This window comes from Fundulus heteroclitus, chromosome 18 (assembly GCF_011125445.2).
Source record: "Fundulus heteroclitus isolate FHET01 chromosome 18, MU-UCD_Fhet_4.1, whole genome shotgun sequence".
NCBI lineage: Eukaryota > Metazoa > Chordata > Actinopteri > Cyprinodontiformes > Fundulidae > Fundulus > Fundulus heteroclitus.
In genome coordinates, this window is record NC_046378.1 from 18,391,732 (window position 1) to 18,411,373 (window position 19,642).

General features: G+C 40.0%; 1 protein-coding gene across 4 annotated transcripts in view; it reads left to right on the plus strand.

The window, feature by feature from the left end:
* cluha (clustered mitochondria (cluA/CLU1) homolog a) overlaps positions 1-19,642 on the plus strand; it is a 46,253-nt gene that overhangs the window by 20,865 nt on the left and 5,746 nt on the right. For 3 of the 4 annotated variants that reach the window (XM_036150006.1, XM_036150005.1, XM_036150008.1), the window contains 21 exons: positions 851-1,038; positions 1,214-1,385; positions 1,762-1,905; positions 3,466-3,593; positions 3,701-3,855; positions 4,876-5,001; positions 5,409-5,556; positions 6,712-6,804; positions 6,893-7,327; positions 8,616-8,875; positions 9,679-10,049; positions 10,685-10,786; positions 12,067-12,167; positions 14,176-14,328; positions 14,419-14,481; positions 16,112-16,356; positions 16,445-16,529; positions 17,902-18,055; positions 18,152-18,291; positions 18,374-18,454; positions 18,538-18,663. In XM_036150006.1, the coding sequence (XP_036005899.1) occupies positions 851-1,038; positions 1,214-1,385; positions 1,762-1,905; positions 3,466-3,593; positions 3,701-3,855; positions 4,876-5,001; positions 5,409-5,556; positions 6,712-6,804; positions 6,893-7,327; positions 8,616-8,875; positions 9,679-10,049; positions 10,685-10,786; positions 12,067-12,167; positions 14,176-14,328; positions 14,419-14,481; positions 16,112-16,356; positions 16,445-16,529; positions 17,902-18,055; positions 18,152-18,291; positions 18,374-18,454; positions 18,538-18,663 (3,470 nt within the window). The remainder of the gene's footprint in view (positions 1-850; positions 1,039-1,213; positions 1,386-1,761; positions 1,906-3,465; positions 3,594-3,700; positions 3,856-4,875; positions 5,002-5,408; positions 5,557-6,711; positions 6,805-6,892; positions 7,328-8,615; positions 8,876-9,678; positions 10,050-10,684; positions 10,787-12,066; positions 12,168-14,175; positions 14,329-14,418; positions 14,482-16,111; positions 16,357-16,444; positions 16,530-17,901; positions 18,056-18,151; positions 18,292-18,373; positions 18,455-18,537; positions 18,664-19,642) is intronic. The other variant, XM_036150007.1, reaches the window with a different exon arrangement.

Consider the following 19,642-nt stretch of genomic DNA (forward strand, 5'->3'; position numbering starts at 1 on the left):
TGCTCTTCCTCTTTTGCTTTCCTCACCTTTGTTTAATTTTCTTGCACTCTACCTTTTATTTCTCCCCCTTGTGTCTTGTTTCCTTCTTTCCTCCCTTGAATCCTTCCATCTATCCTTCCTTGTACGTTTTTTGTTTTTGTTTTTCCTTTGTCTCCTTTCTTTTCATCACACAATCCCTTGTCTTCTTCCTTTCTTTTATGCTTTCCTGTCTTCCATCCCACTTTTCCTGCTTTCTTTCTCCTTTGTCCATGCTTTTCTACTTTGTCTCCTTCTTTCCTTTAGTTATTGTTTCCTTTTACTTGTGTCCTTTCTTCCTTTTTTAAGTCCTTTTTTGCTTCCTTATTTGTTTGTCTTTCTTTACTTCATTGCCCTCTTTCTCTTTTTCTTACCGTTTCTCTTTTCTTTTCTTGCACCTCACCCCTTACTGCTTCCTCTCTTGCGTTGTTCCTTTCTTTCCTCCCTTGCATTCTTCCTTTTGTTTATCCTTTTTTGTGTCTTTTCTTCTGTCCTTCTTACCTTTTTTTTTCTTCCTTCTTTCCTTGTGTCCTACCTCCGCTCCTGCCTTGTGACCTTCTTTTTTTCCTCCTTGGGCCTTTCTTCCTTCCATTTCTATTTTTTTATTTACAAATTATATATTTAAACCTGCCTGCTGTAGAAATGTTTGCCATAATTGAATAGTGAACTATTATAATTAACAATTTTAATGTATTGGGAGCCCTGGAGGGTTGGGTCTGGACAATTATTGAAGTTTTTGATCATGAAAGTGTGTAGGAGCCTGGGATAGATAGACGTTTGCTGACAGGACTTGTAAAATAAATAAAAATATAGCGGGCTGTCTCTTTAAATGCAGGCCACAGTGCAGATACAGCCATGCTGAACGGCGACGGCGCTCACACGGAGGAGGGAGAGTCAAAGCAGGATGGGAACAGCGAGGCGGATGGCGGCGAGGACTCCAACGAACAGGAAGTGATAGTGATCCAGGACACGGGCTTCACCGTTAAGATCCAGGCGCCTGGAACGGAGCCGTTCGACCTGCAGGTACAGATTAGCTCCTGGCGCGGATAAACCAAGCGACGGTTGTCGTCTTGGACAAACAAAGGCGGCTTATTAGGGGAGTCTGAGCGGCTTCTGGGCAAAATGCCTTCCCACAAACTACAGATGAAGCGGTCGAACTTACCGACACACCAACGTCCTGATCTCTGTCGTTGGCCAGGTGTCCCCCCAGGAAATGGTGCAGGAAATCCACCAGGTGCTGATGGACCGCGAGGACACCTGCCACCGCACCTGCTTCTCCCTGCAGCTGGACGGAAACGTGCTGGACAACTTCGCCGAGCTCAAGTCCATCGAGGGCCTGCAGGAGGGCTCGCTGCTCAAAGTGGTTGAAGGTCATCTCTCGTTATTTAATATTCTGCAGGCACCGCGCAGGAAGCTCGCTAATTAACGAGAGCTGCATTTATTAGATCCTCAGGTTCTTCTTAAGCGAACCACACATTCACTCAAATATGCTTAATATGATTACGAACACAGTCCCCTGTTGTTCTGACCATTTTTCAGTGTTTTGATGCAATGTTTTAGATAAACATGAAACGATAGAGATTTTATCCTTTCACATTTTAAATAGCTGGAGTTTCTGTGATTTTTTTCCAGAATTTTGACTTCACTAGATGCAATATATTTATATAAAGTAGAGCAAAATACTTAAAAAGTACAGGAGACTGGTTCCCCACCAACACGCGCTGTATTCTGTCCCTTCCCCTGCAGAACCGTACACTGTGCGCGAAGCCCGCATCCACGTGCGCCACATCAGAGACCTGCTGAAAAGCCTGGACCCCTCCGACGCCTACAACGGCGTGGACTGCAACTCCCTGTCCTTCCTCAGCATCTTCACTGACGGAGACCTCGGAGGTATGAGGCATTTGAGGGCTGCAGGTTTGATTTTGCTTGGGAGGCTGTCGTTGGGGTTTGGGGGTCTCGCTGGTTCTATACGTGGCAGATTAAAGGCAGGGGACCCTCTCCATTGTTGCCACGCGCTTCGGGACCTTTAGACTGATCGTACTGTGCTATAATTAGCGTGTTGGACTGTATGTTCTTGAATCTGAAGGCATGGTTTAGTTATGTTCAGAGGCGTCGAGTAACTAAGTACAAATACTTTTACCTTGAGTAGAAATTTTGGTTATTTATTCTTTAGTGGAGTAATTAAAACATTTTTTTAGCCTACTTTTTACTACTACTTCTTAAATATCCATGCCATTATCCGTACTTTATACTCCTTACCTTTTGATAATAGTGTTTTATTTCAGCTTCTTTTCCTTCTGGCTTGTCAAAAACAAACAAACGAAATGTTCAGATAAATAGCGCTACCTAAACGGGGTGAATTTGATTGTGGTTGAGGCAAGACTGCACCAAGTTGTTTGCCAAATGCCCCCCAAAAAAACTTAAGAACAAAACCTAGAAGAACATAACAGTTTTTAGTATCATTTGTTGTTTTCCTTCTTTTTTTTTGATTAACCACTTAGATTAATCATGCATTTTGACAGCACTGTCTACTGAATGCATACAACCATACAAGGGTGATTTTTATAAGAGGGTAATGCACTCATTTTCATGTCCAGTTGTGTTATCTTAAAATCTGTTGCCCTCATCAATCGCTGTAGCTACGGTTGGATGTTTATTTACATTCCAGTGATAAGTAGAAGATTACTGAAGTAAAGGTTATTGGTTAGTGGATTATAGGCACCCCTGGTGCAAGAGGTCTCAGCTTTTGTCCTTAGTGGCATTTTTTTTTTTTTTCTTTGAGCAAAAATACAAGTAAGATTTACATTGAGATGTTAAGACATTTTAGTAGTGCTCAAAAGGATTAGGTAGAAGTTATAATAACTTATAAGAACCTACCCCAATTACAATATTCATGTCATGTAACATATACAGTCTTTTGATAAAAGGAGGCATTACAAATCAAAGCACAGTTACATGAATACAGTCTTATTTTGAAAGCAATTGTACAGAAAGAAGAAATCTACTAGTACTTATTGAAAATGTTACAAATCATCACATTTAAATGTTTGGGTTACATGCATATTTTTTAAAGATGACATTTTTATACATAAATATGTCATAAATTACTTTTACTTTAATACTTTAAGTAGTTTTGAAGCCAGTACTTGAGTGAAAGGTTTGCGTTGATACTTCTACTTCTGCAGAAGTATTTTTAGACCTTAGTATCTGTACTTCTCCTTGAGTGATAGATGTGAATACGTTTGACACCTCTGGTTATGTTGGAATTAGCTCAGTATGAATTGGACTGGTTTGTTTTGCAAAGGGGTCTTTGTGACATTTTTGTAATTTGACGCCACGTATGTCGATAAACTGATTTCAATTAACGCAGCAGGGATGATAAAAATATTGCATTTACAGCATCTCTACTAATGTATGGAGGTTTTATTTGGCTCCTCCCTGTGTCTAAAGACAGCGGCAGGAGAAAGAAGAAAGGCACGGAGCTGGAGCAGATCGACTGCACCCCTCCAGAACACATCCTGCCTGGCAGCAAAGAGCGCCCCCTGGTGCCCCTCCAGCCACAGAACAAAGACTGGAAGGTTAAAACTTGACCCATGCTTGGCTTCATATGATGACGATGAATAATCCGAGAGTTTTTCTCATGAGTGGAAAAACTAAGCGCTTGTTGATGCGACTTCGTCCACAGCCCATGCAGTGCCTGAAGGTCCTGACCATGAGCGGCTGGAACCCGCCCCCTGGAAACAGGAAGATGCACGGCGACCTCATGTACCTGTACATTGTGACGGTGGAGGAGCGCCACGTCAGCGTCACGGCCTCCACTCGAGGCTTCTACCTCAATCAGTGAGTCTGCATTCCAGTCTTACCGCTCCACTTAACCGAGTTATACATAAAGTGTCAGGATTTCAGAGTCTCTGTGGTAATTTGATGATACGCCATGTTTTCCTCCAGCCACTTTTTCTATAACACGTTGGTAAAAGATGGTTAAATGGATTCGGATACGGATTTGCTCGGCACGATTCAGACCCAGCTCGGTTTTCTTTCATGGATAGGTGTTTTGAGTAGGGCTGAACGATTTAGTAAAATAATCTAATTGCGATTTTTTTTTTTTTTTTTTTTTTTTTTCTTTTCTTTTTTTTTTTCTTAATATTGTGATTTAATGTGATTTTTCTTTTTTTTTTCCCCAGTTTAATTTATCGTGTGTTTCAAAATATATACAAACAACAAGTCAATATGTTTCCTCGCCATGTGGATTAGTTGCTAAAATACCCACAGCATCTAAACTCAGTAATGATTGCGTTCTGCCTACAATATATTTCAACCAAAATTGCAATTTTGACTTTTTTCTCCGCATTAACCACAAGCAACAAAAATGGCCTCTAAATAAAGATGTTTGTAAACAAGGACTATTTTATATATGAACTTTTAATGTTTCTATTGATCAGAATATTATTCAAGAGAACAGCTTTTAGTTGATTTGGACATCAATCCTTGTTGAACATAAAGTCCAACCAACAAGCAAGTCTATGTAATAAACTGATTGACCAGAACTTAATGCTTTGTATGATTATACAAACTCTAAAACAAGTAATAAAATTAGATGATCTCACTGCTGCAACTGTCTTCCCTTCCATATGGAGGCAAACCCACTTCAAACATTTTACCAACACCTAATGGACGTGTCTAATTCCCTAATTGTTACATAGACAAACATTGCAGACCTCTGCGATTTGGAAATTGCGTTATTTTAAATCACGATTATATTGAAAATGCGATTAATTGTTCAGCCCTAGTTTTGAGGCAGGTTTACCCTGCTGTTGATGACGCCTTGTTTGATGACGATGGTCTCGTGTTCGTTTTCAGATCAACGACCTACACCTTCAACCCAAAGCCAGCCAATCCCAGCTTCCTGAGCCACTCGCTGGTGGAGCTGCTGAGCCAGATCAGCCCTGCCTTCAAGAAGAACTTCACCTCACTGCAAAAGAAAAGGTTATCACGTAGTTTTAGTTATACCGAAACCTCCTTTTATTCTTTAATAGTGATTTCTTTAGTGGGTGTATTTTATTCTCTCCATTACTAGTAAAACAAGTTAACCTTTGGTCTGTACTCCCTTTGAAACGATGCCAGTCTATCAATAACTCTGAGTCCTTAGTCAGGGGTCACCATAGCATGTCTTACACACAGACTCAGCAGAGTTTTCTCTGTTTAATCATAGAAATACTTGTGGAATGAGACAAAAATGGCAAAAAAAACTGTTAGAATCAAGGATTGTCGTGATTTATTGCTCTAACTTTAATTATGGCTGCTAATATAGATAAAAACTGACACATGTGAGAGGTTTAATCAGGTAGAAAGGAACCAAACAGCTGAGGAATTTCACTGGTTTTCCACTGCAGAGTCCAGAGACATCCGTTCGAGAGGATAGCCACGCCTTTCCAGGTGTACAGCTGGACAGCTCCGCAGGTCGATCATGCGATGGACTGCGTCCGAGCTGAGGATGCCTACACCTCCCGCCTTGGTTATGAGGAGCACATACCGGGACAGGTATCTTAAAATTCATCATTTTTGCAGATGACATTAATATGTGCAGCTCTGGAAAAAAAATGCCCTCAATTAAAATTGACTTGGAATATCTTAGAAATTGGTTGGATGTCAACAAATTATGTCTTAATCTAAAAACAAATCATGGTGTTCAGGAATCGGAAAGAAATCAACATGGAAATGACAATAAAAATATGTGATGCTGAGATCGAACGAGTGACTGATACAAACATCTTAGAGATTATCGGTTAAAAACTAACATGGAAACAACACATCAATTACATAAAAGGAAAAAATAGCTAAATCAATAGCAATTCTGTATAAATCTGAAAATATATAAAATTGTACGGTTTTACATTTAATCTACAATTCACTCATACTTCCCTATATATCGTATTGTGTGGCGCGCCACATACAAAACAACTAATGATATAGTTCTATAACAAAAATGAGCTACACGCTTTTGTAATAAGGCTGGTTACTATGAACACACTAATCCACTGTTTATAAAATCTAATATTACAAAATTTCATGATTTGGTCTAATTCAAAATAATGCAAATGTATAGAGCAAAATTAAACATCCTCTCTGTTGTGGTGCAAAGATTCTTTAAATTATACAAATCCAAATATGATTTGAGATGTTTGTAAATTTACACCAAGTTAAAAAAGAGATTAATAGGAGGTGTATTTCTTTTGTTGGAGTTAAACTATGGAATGACGCAAGTATGGATCTAAGAATTTGATATATAAGAACATAAGTGCCTAGAGCGCCCTCCTGTGGCTGTAGATGGTAATGCTTACTCCTTGGTTCATGCTGGTCAGTATAAATTACAAGTTAATATAAGTATATAAGAATATAAGTCGCAGGATTGGGCAAACTATGGGAAAAAAAAAAAACATATTGTCTGAAAAATACAGTAATGTGTTTTTTTTTTTTTTGCTCTTTATGTTGAATTTTCTTCTTTCCAATATTGTAAGAACAACCACGGTAGTTTAATCTGTTGTGTAGGACCGGTACGAATATAAGCATTGTGCTTCCGCCTGAACCTTTCCAGTCATTTTCTGTCGATACTGTTTGTCTTGATGATAATAAAACAATAATCCAGCTGTGGTTGAGGTTGTTTCATGGTGTAAATGTGTGTTTCTGTGCCTTAAGACCAGAGACTGGAACGAGGAGCTGCAGACCACCAGGGAGCTGCCGCGGAAGAACCTACCCGAGCGGCTGCTGAGGGAAAGAGCCATTTTCAAGGTACTGCTGAGCTTCTCTGGGGGTCTTTGACGCCTGCGTAGGGCATCGTGTTCATTTCAATCCGCGTTTTTTTTTCTCTCCCGTACAGGTCCACAGTGACTTCGCGGCCGCTGCCACCCGCGGGGCCATGGCCGTAATCGACGGGAACGTCATGGCGATCAACCCCGGCGAGGAAACGCGCATGCAGATGTTCATCTGGAACAACATCTTCTTCAGCCTCGGCTTCGACGTGCGGGACCACTACCGGGAGCTCGGCGGGGACGCCGCCGCCCACGCCGCGCCGACCAACGACCTGAACGGCGTGCGGGCCTACGGGGCGGTGGACGTGGAGGGTCTCTACACCCTGGGGACGGTGGTGGTGGACTACAGAGGCTACAGAGTCACGGCGCAGTCCATCATCCCCGGGATCCTGGAGCGTGAGCAGGAGCAGAGCGTCATCTACGGCTCCATCGACTTCGGGAAGACCGTGGTGTCTCACTGCAAATACCTGGAGCTGCTCGATAAGACCAGCAGGCCGCTGAAGGTGGGGCTCTCTCTCTCTCTCTCTCTGTCGTCCTCGGAAACATTCTCCTCTTTTTCGCCGTGTTAAAGGAGAAGTCCGGTCAAAATCAGAATTCAAACTGCTGAAAGTACTTTAAATATAAAATTATTACATACTGTTCAATAAATTATAAGCTTTTTTTAATTAAGAGTAATTTTCATTTTAAGGTCTTTTTATGGGGAGAACAGTACTGCCTCCTCCCAGTTTGTGACGTCAGGTCGCGGGATCGGCTGTAGAGCAAGTCCCAATGCCCCATCTGTCCCCTTGTAAATAAATATCCGTTTTCATGCCAAAATATATATTTTTTAACCTCTTAAAGATAGACGTGGTATTAAGCATTTAAATTTAAATTAATACTAATTTTACATTTTAGAGACATGCAAAGACAACAAATAAAGCATTAAAGTACGGTTTATGGGTTGGGTTCTGCAATGTTATAAAATGAGTATAAAACTCATCTTTAGAACCAATCTCTGCTCAAAATGGTGATCTGCACCGCCTAATCTACTTTTAGCAGTTATCATTAGTTATTGCAGCCGTAAACTGCAGAAAATACAGGCAGATCGGCTCTTTCTGAGTTTACTCATAACTGCAGCGCGTTATGAGGCGGAGGGATATTTCGGCGTCACTTAGTTTAGAGCCCAAACAATCGACTTCGCTTTCAGAAACAAGCCCAAAAAAAACCTGCAACCCACAACTCATGAAATTTACAAGCGACTTTAGAAAAAAATAAGACTCAAAGTTGCTTAAAATAAGTGGGCTTCACAACAGTGAGCATGCTTTCTAAGTTCGTCGTATCCCTCCGCCGCTCTGGTCGGGTAAACAAATGTTAAGGCAAATTCTACATCATTAAAAAAAGAAAAACCTACTGAAAATTCTCGCTCTCATGTCATCTTGAAGACATCCTTTATCCAAATGTTGGCTACAGACGACGTGTTTTCTCTCTGGCCAGAAGCGCGATGGCAAATCCTGCCTTTTCACGTTGGTAATCCAGCAAAACAACCCATGGCTTCTACCCGATGTATTGTTACATCCCAAATATGGGCAGTAATGGCCGCCCCCATACACAGTGATCCAGACGACAATTTTTTATTTATTTTTTCTTATTGATTAACGCTAAATTCAATAACCACAAAGATATTAGTTTTAGGTATAGCTAATGTGCCCTTGAGTTTTCCTTGTTGACCGGACTTCCCCTTTAATATGACGCTGCTCTTTTAAAAATAGGCACTAAACACTTTAACGTGCTGTCGTATGCTGTGATGTCCAGGTTCAGCAGCACAAGGTGCTCAACGAGAAGGACGAGTCGGTGGAGCTGTGCTCCTCCGTCGAATGCAAAGGCATCATTGGCAATGACGGCAGACACTACATCCTGGACCTCCTGCGAACCTTCCCTCCTGATTTGAACTTCCTGCCGGTGGACGGAGAGGAGCTGTCTGCAGAGAGCCAGCGCCAAGGCTTCCCCCGGCAGCACCGTCACCGCCTGGCTTGTCTTCGCCAGGAGCTCATCGAGGCCTTTGTCGAGCACAGGTGGGCGCGGCGCTGTTTTATTTTTATTACCCCGGATCTGTTGTTGTTCCCAACAACCCGAGATCTGAACTAGGGCTGAACGATTTTGCAAAATAATCTAATTGCGATTATTTTTTTTTTTCTTAATATTGCGATTTAATGCGATTTTTTTTTTTTTCAGTTTAATTTATCATGTGTTTTAAAATATATACAAACAACAAGTCAATTTGTTTCCTCGCTGTGTGGTTTAGTTGCTAAAAGACCCACAGCATCTAAACTCAGAGCAGTAATGATTGCGTTCTGCCTACAATATATTTCAACCAAAATTGCAATTTTGACTTTTCTCTACATTAACCACAAGCAACAGAAATGTTCTCTAAATAAAGATGTTTGTAAAGAAGGACTATTTAAAACAAGAAATTTTAATGTTTCTATTAATCAGAATATTATTCAAGAGAACAGCTTTTAATTGATTTGGACATCAATTCTTGTTGAACATAAAGTGTAACCAGTCAATGTATTTAACTGATTGACCAGAACTTAATGCTATGTATGATTATATAAACTCTAAAACAAGTAATAAAATTAGATTATCTCACTGCTGCAACTGTCTTCCCTTCCATGTGGAGGCAAACCCACTTTAAACATTTTACCAACACCTAATGGACGTGTGTAATTCACTAATTGTTACATAGCCAAAAATTGCTGACCTCTACGATTTGGAAATTGCGTTTATTTAAATTGCGATTATATTTAAAATGCGATTAATTGTTCAGCCCTAATCTGAACCAAACGACTGATTTTTGTTTTGTTCCCCCGTTCAGATATCTTCTGTTCATGAAGATGGCAGCGTTACAGCTTATGCAGCAAAAGGCAAACAAGGACTCTAACAAAACAGACATGCCCGCCATCACTGAGGCCTCAGAGGCAGATCCTGCACAGACCGCGCCCGCTGAGGCGTCCGCAGAAAGCACAGGCCCGGCAGACTCCGCCGCTGCTGCCCCGCAAGAGGCAACCGAAGGTGAAGAAAAGCCTTCGCAGCCAACAACAAACGGGCCTGTAGACCCCGCAGGCTCCCAGAACGGGGAGTGCAAAAGCCCACTGGAGGGTAAGGAGCTCGAGGAAAGTATTCCTGGGTTAGCTCAGGCCAAAGAGCTGGCGGAGACCTTAGTGTCCGAAGACGGATCTGGTATCGGTACGTCCAGAATTATCCGACTCGATCTGTGGGCCGGGACCGAGGAGGGAGAGCTACTCTGGTGGATGGTTGCGTAGATTAAAAAGCAAAAAGCTGGGTCAGACGAGGACTTTCTGGGTACATTAGCAGCAGGAGAGCAAAGTAAGGGGTAAATGTAAACTAAACGCCGCTGTCCACCTGACTAGCTGTCCCTAGAGTTGGGGGGGAAAAAGTTGGCTGCTAATCCTCCCGTCTCCAGCATGTGATTCCTTTGCTGTTTGCTGTGGTGTTTAACCCAAATGATCCCATGTAGAGTGATTGGTGTGCTGCTCAGTAATAAAACAGCCTGACCTAATCGGTGGTGTCTTCAGCGTAGAGCAGGTGGTGGTGGTGGTCCAGGACTTAGGCCATGTCTACAGTAAGCTGCGATGGATGTGATTAACACTCACTGTCTTTATTTCGATCTGGATTGTTGTTTAAATAACAATAAATGTCAAGGAAAGTGTCTCTAATTAAAAAAATAAAAATAAAATTAACGATAAGATTACACCTAATGTAGACATGGCGTAAGAAACTGAACAGTTCAGACCAGATTTTTATCTAAATATTGGCCCTCTCTTGTTTTTTTTAACGTTTGTAAATCTGATAACAAACAGATCCCAAAAGCCGGGAGGTGGTCCTCAATGCCTGCAAGGCCGTGGGCTCCATCAGCAACACTTCGTTTGACATTCGCTTCAACCCCGACATCTTCTCCCCAGGTGAGCGTGAAAGCAAGGATTTAACTGGTCAGACGGAGATTATTCCTTTACCAAGTCCTCTGGTTTATTTATCAATCCTGAGGTTCATACCCTTAATGTTGTGTTGCCTAATAACCTGGAGTTAAATGGATTGTTGGAGAGTCTGCACACTGCAAAAACGGAACCAAAAATAAGTAAAACTGTCTTGATATTAGTGTATTTGTCCTTGATTTGAGCAAGTAAATAAGATTATCTGCCAATGGAATGAGTCATTTTACCCCTAAAATAAGATAATTAGATGTGCTGCACTTGAAATAAGTTGATGGAGATGAGTTCTTCCTATTTTAAGTGCAAAAAATCTTATTCCATTGACAAATTATCTTATTTACCTGTTCAAATAAAGTACAAATACACTAATTTCAAGAAAATTTTAACTTATTTATAGTTTAGTTTAGTCTGTTTTTGCAGTGCACCCTTTCATTAAAGGAACATGCCTATAACTGTGAAGATGTACGACAAAACCTTTTGGTGCATTTACACCTGCCTCTGTGAGTCTGGCACTGAGGTTTTTGCCTTTTCCCTCAAGGCTAAACTGCCCCACCTCCTTTTTAATACGACAAATTAACAAAGCCCTTTTTTATATCTGTCGAAATGATCATATTTTGTAGTGCAGGTAAAAAAAAATTACATTATATATTTTTTGGTTTAAAAAAAATGTTATTCATTTTTTGGCCTCCGAGTTAATTTCTCGGAGGCCAAAAATAAATTTTCTCCAATGTGAGATCAATAAAGACTATCTTATCTGAGTTCCATTGACTTGACAATTTTGGTTCATGTACCGAAAAGTTTTGGACACCCCAGCTTCAAAGTGAGGTAACTTTAGTGCAAAAGCAATTAATTTGCATGTCGGAGTGAAACAGCAATATAATTACCAAACCAGGGTATATTTGTCTTGCTTAAAGTAAAATTGAGTTTTACTCAATAAAAGTTATTTATTTTACTTATGAAAAGTAAGGAAATTATGTAGGTGTTAAATCTAAGTAGTAATTACCTGAGAAATGTCTTCAATCAAACCTTCTGAGAGAGAAAATAGTCCCTTGTCAGAAACGAGATGCTTTGCAGAGCTGTTTGCTAAAAGCTTCGCTGAATGATTTTTCTCCTTCAGATCAGACCCTGTTTTGTTTTTTTTGTTTTTTTTTTATAGTCCTACCACCTGATGTTTCAGTAATATCATCACGCTCCTTTTATTGAACTAAAACAAACTAAGATGTGGTCGTCTTGTGTCTGTGCTGCTGCATCAGGGGTGCGTTTTCCAGAGGACACCATAGAAGACGTCCAGAAGCAGAAGCAGCTCCTCAAAGACGCCGCTGCCTTCCTGGTGACCTGTCAGATCCCGTCTCTGGTCAGTGAGGCCCACTGGCTTCCCACGCAGTCTGAAATACGTCAACATTACATTTTAACAACAGCCCCACCTCAATGCATGTCGCGCCTTTTAGACCCTAAAATCAGGATTTTAACCGGGCCTGGTTTAGATGCCAAAAAAGGGGGGGGGACGTCGCTTCAGGCTAACAGAGGGGTCTGCAACCTTTACAGTCTAAAGAGCCATTTTGCCTACAGTTCATTTGAATTAAACTCGTTCAGAGCCACAAATGTTGCCTGGCCTTTTGAAAAAAGACAAGTTATAATTTTTGATAAAGATCCATTATAGTAAAAAAAAATTTTTGTCATTGTTAAAGAAACACCCTTTTATGTCTATTTTGAGGTTTAAAAAAGAGGATGGACGGGATGTTGATATTTGTGGATAATGATGGAAAAGAAAAATCAGCATAATGAAAAATATTGATTTAAAATTAATATTACTGTCACTTTAAGCATCATTCTGTTTTGAAAATTAAAAGCAATTATTACAAGAAAAAACTGCTAAAACCTGCATTTATTATCAGTATTACATTTAAATACCATAATAAAAATATAATTTGTAGCCAAAGTTATTAAGAGCCACTGTGGAAGGTCCAAAGAGCCACTTGCGGCTCCAGAGCCACAGGTTGCAGACCCCTGGGCTAACAGAATCCGATATAAATGTGTTTTAGTGTAGGATTAAACCGTCTATTTCTTTTTGATTTCTATGTAAAGTTAGTCTGAATGCTTACAAAAAGTAGTGAAATAGTCCTTTAGCATCCTGCAGACGGGGAATATAACTTCAGCCTCTTGTTCCTTTTATGATCCGAGCAACATGTAGATAATAAAACTGAGCTTAATGGAGGCATCCGTCTACAACTGTGAAACAGTCACACAAATCTAGAAATATGAGGACGGTGGAGACATGGGAGGAGATATTTAGGCAACACTGGAAAACATCAAGTTCCCCCTCGTGGAGAGAATTTGGCTAGAAGTGTGTCGTAAGGTATTTCTTTTTTTTTTTCCAGCGCAAAAGAAATACCAAGATACTAGATGTTGGAGGGTGTACACTTTCATATATTTTGGGTTTTTTAATATTGATACATACTGGCAGGACTTGAAGGAATGTATGGAGAAAATCCTGAAAGTGAAACTTCCTCTAGATTTAGACCTAGACAACTTTATTTGTCATTTTGTATGCACAGAGTGCGTACACAGAACGAAATTTCGTTGCATACAGCTTGTAAATTGCAGTAAACAATTCAACACTTTATACATGGGAAGGGGGATTAATGAACTGACAACCTCAGAGGATAAATATATTTTCAGGATCATTTTGGTAGTCAGTAAGAAAGCTATAACTAGGAATTGGCTGAAAACAGAGGCTCCAACAAGGGAAGATTGGGTTGAAGTAATGCATAATATTTATATAAAGGAAAAAGTTAACCTTTCCATTATATAAATATTATGCAAGTTTAAGAAACATTGGGAAAACTGGGTGAAATTTATATCACCAGTGAGATCAGATTTTGTTATGTGACAAAATTAGGGTTGAGAACCTCTTAGAGCCACACAGTTAGTGTTCTTCTGTAGTTTTGGTTTCTTTTCGTTGGGTGTTTTTTTTCTTCTTTTTTTTTAAAGAAACAAAAGTGTATTTCTATGGGAGTGGACATTTGTAGCTATATTCATGATTAATGAGGAGGGGAAGGGATTTTTTTTCTTTTTCTCATGAAGGTATGCGAGTTAGGATAAAATGTTAAGATTACCAACAGTATAATTGTCACCTAGCTCATGCATGGACTGTTGTGAATTTAATTTGGCTATGTTAAGTCTACGTGGGAAATGGATGTATACAATTTTTGAAATGCACTCAATAAAATGTTATTTAAAAAAAAAAATCTAGAAATATGGGTATGGGAATAAAGAATTGGTCAGACCCCTTTATTTCAGCTGGATATGAGTGCATATCTAAATTTAAATCCGTTTTTAAATGCGTGTTTATCGTCGCCCAGGTGAAGGACTGTTTGGACCACAGCACTCTGCCCATGGATGGAGCCACGCTGACAGAGGCTTTGCACCAGAGAGGCATCAACGTCCGCTATTTGGGGACAGTTTTGGAGTTTGTGAACAAGACCCAAGCCAAAGCCCAGCTCGAGCACTTCTACGTGAGTCTGATTCCACAGTAAAGAAGCTTTTCACCCCGCGTGGAGAATATCTGGTTTAACATTAAGCTCTCCCTTTCCCTACTATCACAGAGAATAGGAATCATTGAGCTGATCACAAGGTGTGCAAAACATATCTTCAGGACATACCTGCAGGTTTGTAACTTTTCCAACATGTTGTTTTAGCTTCCTACCTTAATGCAGTGTTGATAAAAAAGCCTTAAGGCAAAGAAATTGGACTCACAAAGGGACTGATATCGGAGCTCTCAGACTCTGATACGAACTCTCAGGCTCTAATGTGTGGTGGAAAAATAAACAAGAAGTCTGTGTATGTGTGTGTTGTGGTATTTGTGTACACCCTAAGCCGGTGTATGCCTCAAAGGTAATTTCACTATGATAAAACATGTTGACAATAAAATATTCTTGTTAAAAACAAAAATTCTATGCTAATTCTGACGTAGAAACCGCTACGATGGGATGTTTATGAACGAGAATTAATATATCAGTATATGGAAATTTACAAAAATAAATTATATATATATATATATATATATATATATATATATATATATATATATATATATATATATATATATATATATATATATATATATATATAGATATATATATATATATATATATCTATATATATATATATTATATATATATAAAATTTGTTATTTTATTTTTTAAATCTTGATATACTGATTCTCGAAGTATAGTTTTATGTAGTATAGTAGGTTATTTTTGCAGCCATTTATCAAATTATATTTACAGCTGTTTGTTAAAAAATGTGCCTGTGAGACATTTGGGATAAAGCTTTGATTCAGAGATGCCTTTTCGTATACAGATATTGTTAAAAAAATATATCCAAAGATGATGAGATATTATTTTTGATCGTTAACGTTTAGCCCTAACAGACAAGTATCTAAGCTGACAGATGGATTCAACACCTTTGCTGCTTCCTTTGGGAGGACAGTAGACGCTGCGGTTTGAGCGGGAGTCGATCCAATATCAGGGCTGCTCTGTGTGCGATAAAGGCTCAAAATAATCAGACGTGTTTGGTGCTCAGATGTCATCCCAGGAAAGACAGGAAATCGTGACGTAGCTTTTAGTTACAGAGGAAAAGCTTCAGTAGAGGCTGCCTGGAATGACTTTTTGTCTCGTTGCTTCAATGTTTCTCCTTATGATGTTGGAATTTGACGTCCTGTCATTGCGTAACTTGTCTTGCATGTCGTCAAAGCTCACAAAACCTTTCTGTTGGCTCATTTTATGCCTTTATTGCACCAGAACCCCCTGAGGTTTCAGTGGGTCGTCTATGTACTAGAGTCTGACTTCTATCAAAAGAGGTCAGTCTCCTAGGAGTTTAAAAATGGAGGCTCGGAGTCTGAATGTTGAGTTATAATACTCAATGCGTTATAAAATATGATTGATCATGAACCGCAATAACAGGGTAGCTCGGCTGAAACGGCACAAACGGCTGCTCTGATTGACTGGAAGGTTTTCGGTTTTTAACCAGTTTGTTTAATTTCCTGGCAGTTCCTGGTTGGGAATATGAAAGAGAGACAAAAGGGAATATATTTACTCCAAATTAGGTAGACTTTGGAAAACTAGGCGCCTCTTTAATAAAAAGCTATTTCCTCAGCTATTTCTTCACAATCTTTAAGGACCAAAAATGTTAGTGTCTTTGTAGATTAAAAACTGTAAAATGAGGAGAACGGTCCGATTCACAGCAAACTTTCCTCTTTCTTTCTTTGGCTGCTTCACATGCCTTCTCCTCCTGCAGGGCGTGGAGTTATCGGCTCTTTCTGCCGCCGTCAGCCATTTCCTCAACTGCTTCCTGAGCTCCTTCCCCGACGCCGTCGCACACCTGCCTCCCGACGAGCTGGTGTCGCGGCGCAAGAGCCGCAAGCGTCGCACCCGGGTCCCCGGCAGCGGCGACAACACGGCGTGGGCCAGCCTGACGCCCAGCGAGCTGTGGAAGAACATCGCCGCTGAGGCCCAGAGCTATTATCACTTCAAAATCCAGTGGTGAGTGTCGCGTGTCCGGCCGACAGCTCGATCATACACCTGGTGTGTGAAGGCTGACGTGTTTTTTTTGTTTTTTTGTGTCTTTTAGCGAGAGCGTGGACCAGGTCGTGGAGAAATACGGGCTTCAGAAAACCACCCTGCTCAGAGAGATTTCAGTCAAGACTGGCATCCAGGTAAGAGTTGTGCTTCCTACAGTCTTTTTGAAAAGGTACTAAAGGTGATTTCAGGGTTTTCCAGGTCTGGATGAGGGTGGGAAAGAATTTCTACTTGCATTTCTACTTTTTGCTGTTCTGTTGTCTAAACGTAAGCTAAGCTAAGATAGGCTTTATTGATCTCACATTGGAGAAATTCACTCGTCACATCAGCTCAATAGTCAATAATCAGACGAAGGTGCCAAAAGTAGGACAAGGTGCATCGGTTATATACAGTGTGTCCTCGTTTATACAGTGGATCAGAAAAAAAGAAGTAAATAAGAATAAAAATACAAGATAGAAATAAGGCAGAGGATGTCTTATGTACATTCACGGTGACTTATATACATGTGTATTGACATATATTCAGGTGGCAATAGCAGCAGAAGTCACTTCTTTCTGGATTATTGCACAGTGTATTAAATAGAAATGCACATTAGTTATTGCATGTTGGTTATTACAGTTATAGTTACAGTTGCAGCGTTGTATAATCTGAAAACCGCAGGTCCTTCAACATTTTTTTTTTTATTTTTTTATCGTTTCACTTTTTATTGTCATTTTCCACGTTAGAAAGCACATGAACGATTCACATTCAACATTATATCAAATCAAATTAAACAGAAAAACCTTTGCTTGGGAGCTATTCTTCTAATAGTCCTTTTGTCTTATCAAGTTTGTCAAGTTCCTTGTTTTTTGTCACTGTCTGTGATTAATTTTGTCCATTGGTTATGTGTGTGTGTGTGTGTGTGTGTGTGTGTGTGTGTGTGTGTGTGGGGGGGGGGGGGGGGGATTGGGTACACCTTTCCCCAATTTTCTCGTAATAACTTTCTTACTAGCTATTAACATTATCTCGATCAAATACCTATCCCTTATTCTTACCTTTTCTCTGATATTGTTAAAATTGCAAAGGTATAGCACCATGCCGCTCATAGGAATATCATATCCCAGTATTTTCTTTACAGTTTTAGGCACAGTTTTCTAAAATTGAAGTATTTTAGGACAGTTTCAAAATATGTGTAAATGGTCTGGGTCCACAGTTCCTCCAGCATGTCAAGTTTGTTCCTTTATTTCTACTCTTTACTCCCTCCTTATCAGCGAATTGGTGGATATCTGGCGTGTTTTCCACATCTCTTGCCGATCCTCATCTGTAATTGTCACATTAAGCTCTGATTCCAATTTTTTGTGTCCTTCGACGTTTAAAACTGTTGAAATGCCAAAAATTCCCGGTGAACTTTAATGTTTTCTATTTAAAAAGAAGACTTTGACACCCATGACAAAGTTAAACCAGAACTGGAGCTATAAACTCTTCACTCCTACTTGCTTTATTAAACAATTAGCTCTGTCCTGTCTCTAGATCCTGCTGAAGGAGTATAATTTCGACAGCCGTCACAAGCCAGCCTTCACGGAGGAGGACATCCTGAACATTTTCCCCGTCGTGAAGCACGTGAACCCCAAAGCCTCCGACGCCTTCCACTTCTTCCAGAGCGGCCAGGCCAAAGTGCAGCAAGGTTCCCCTCCAAACCAACGCGACATTTTCCAAAACAAAGACGATAGATGTCGGTAAATATGTCCTCTAAGAGTAATTATTTTTCTTCCTCTCTCAGGTTTTCTGAAGGAGGGCTGCGAACTGATCAACGAGGCTCTGAACCTGTTCAACAACGTCTACGGAGCCATGCACGTGGAGATCTGCGCCTGTCTACGCCTGCTGGCCCGCCTCAACTACATCATGGGAGACCACGCCGAGGTCGGCATGTTACGACGCCGTCAGCCGGGGAGTTTTTGTTTCCTTCAGGCCATAAAATGACGCGTGTTTCTAACATCCGCAGGCTCTCAGCAACCAGCAGAAGGCCGTTCTGATGAGCGAGAGAGTCCTTGGCATCGAGCATCCCAACACCATTCAGGAATACGTGAGTTGTCAGAACGCCGGCCCTCGTTCTGCATCACGTCAGATGCGTCGAGGTTGTAAAACATCTCTTGTCCTCCGTCTCAGATGCACTTGGCTCTTTACTGCTTCGCCAACGGGCAGCTGTCGACCGCCCTGAAGCTGCTCTATCGGGCTCGGTACCTCATGTTGTTGGTTTGTGGGGAGGACCACCCGGAGATGGCGCTAATAGATGTAAGTCCAGTCTGTTACGTGCTTTTGTTGCAAAATATCCACCTACCCCTCAACCTTTCCATGTTTTATCAGGTTACAAACACAAAGTTTTATGTAGTTTATATGCATTTGTGGGATGAGACCAATGCAAAGTAAGGCGTAAATGATACGTCTGATACACCAAAATAAAATCCATTACCAATCATCGCCTTCACTTGTTAAGCCTGAACGATTTTGCAAATAATCTAATTGCGTTTTTTTTTTATATACTATATATAGCTATTATATATATCTATATATATATATATATATATATATATATATATCAGCTATATATCTATCAGATATTATATATATATATATATATAGCGATTTAATGTGGTGTTTTTTTTCCTCACAGTCCCCAGTTTAATTTATCCTTGTCTTTTTAAACGTATACAAACAACAAATCAATTTGTTTCCTCAGCCGTGCGATTAGTTGCTAAAACCCACAGCATCTAAACTTAGAGCAGAAATTATTGCAGTTCTGCCTACGAATATATTTCAACCAAAATTGCAATTTTGACTTCTTCTCCTGCATTAACCACAAGCAACAAAAATGTTCTCTAAAAAAAGATGTTTGTAAAGAAGGACTATTTAAAACAAGAGCTTTTAATGTTTCTATTAATCAGAATATTATTCAAGAGAACAGCTTTTAATTGATTTGGACATCAATCCTTGTTGAACATAAAGTGTAACCAGTCAATGTATTAAACTGATTGACCAGAACTTAATGCTATGTATGATTATATAAACTCTAAAATAAGTAATAGAATTAGATTATCTCACTGCTGCAACTGTCTTCCCTTCCATGTGGAGGCAAACCCACTTTAAACATTTTACCAACACCTAATGGACGTTTCTAATTCACTGATTGTTACATAGCCAAAAATTGCAGACCTCTGCGATTTGGAAATTGCATTTTTTTAAATCGCGATTATATTGAAAATGCGATTAATTG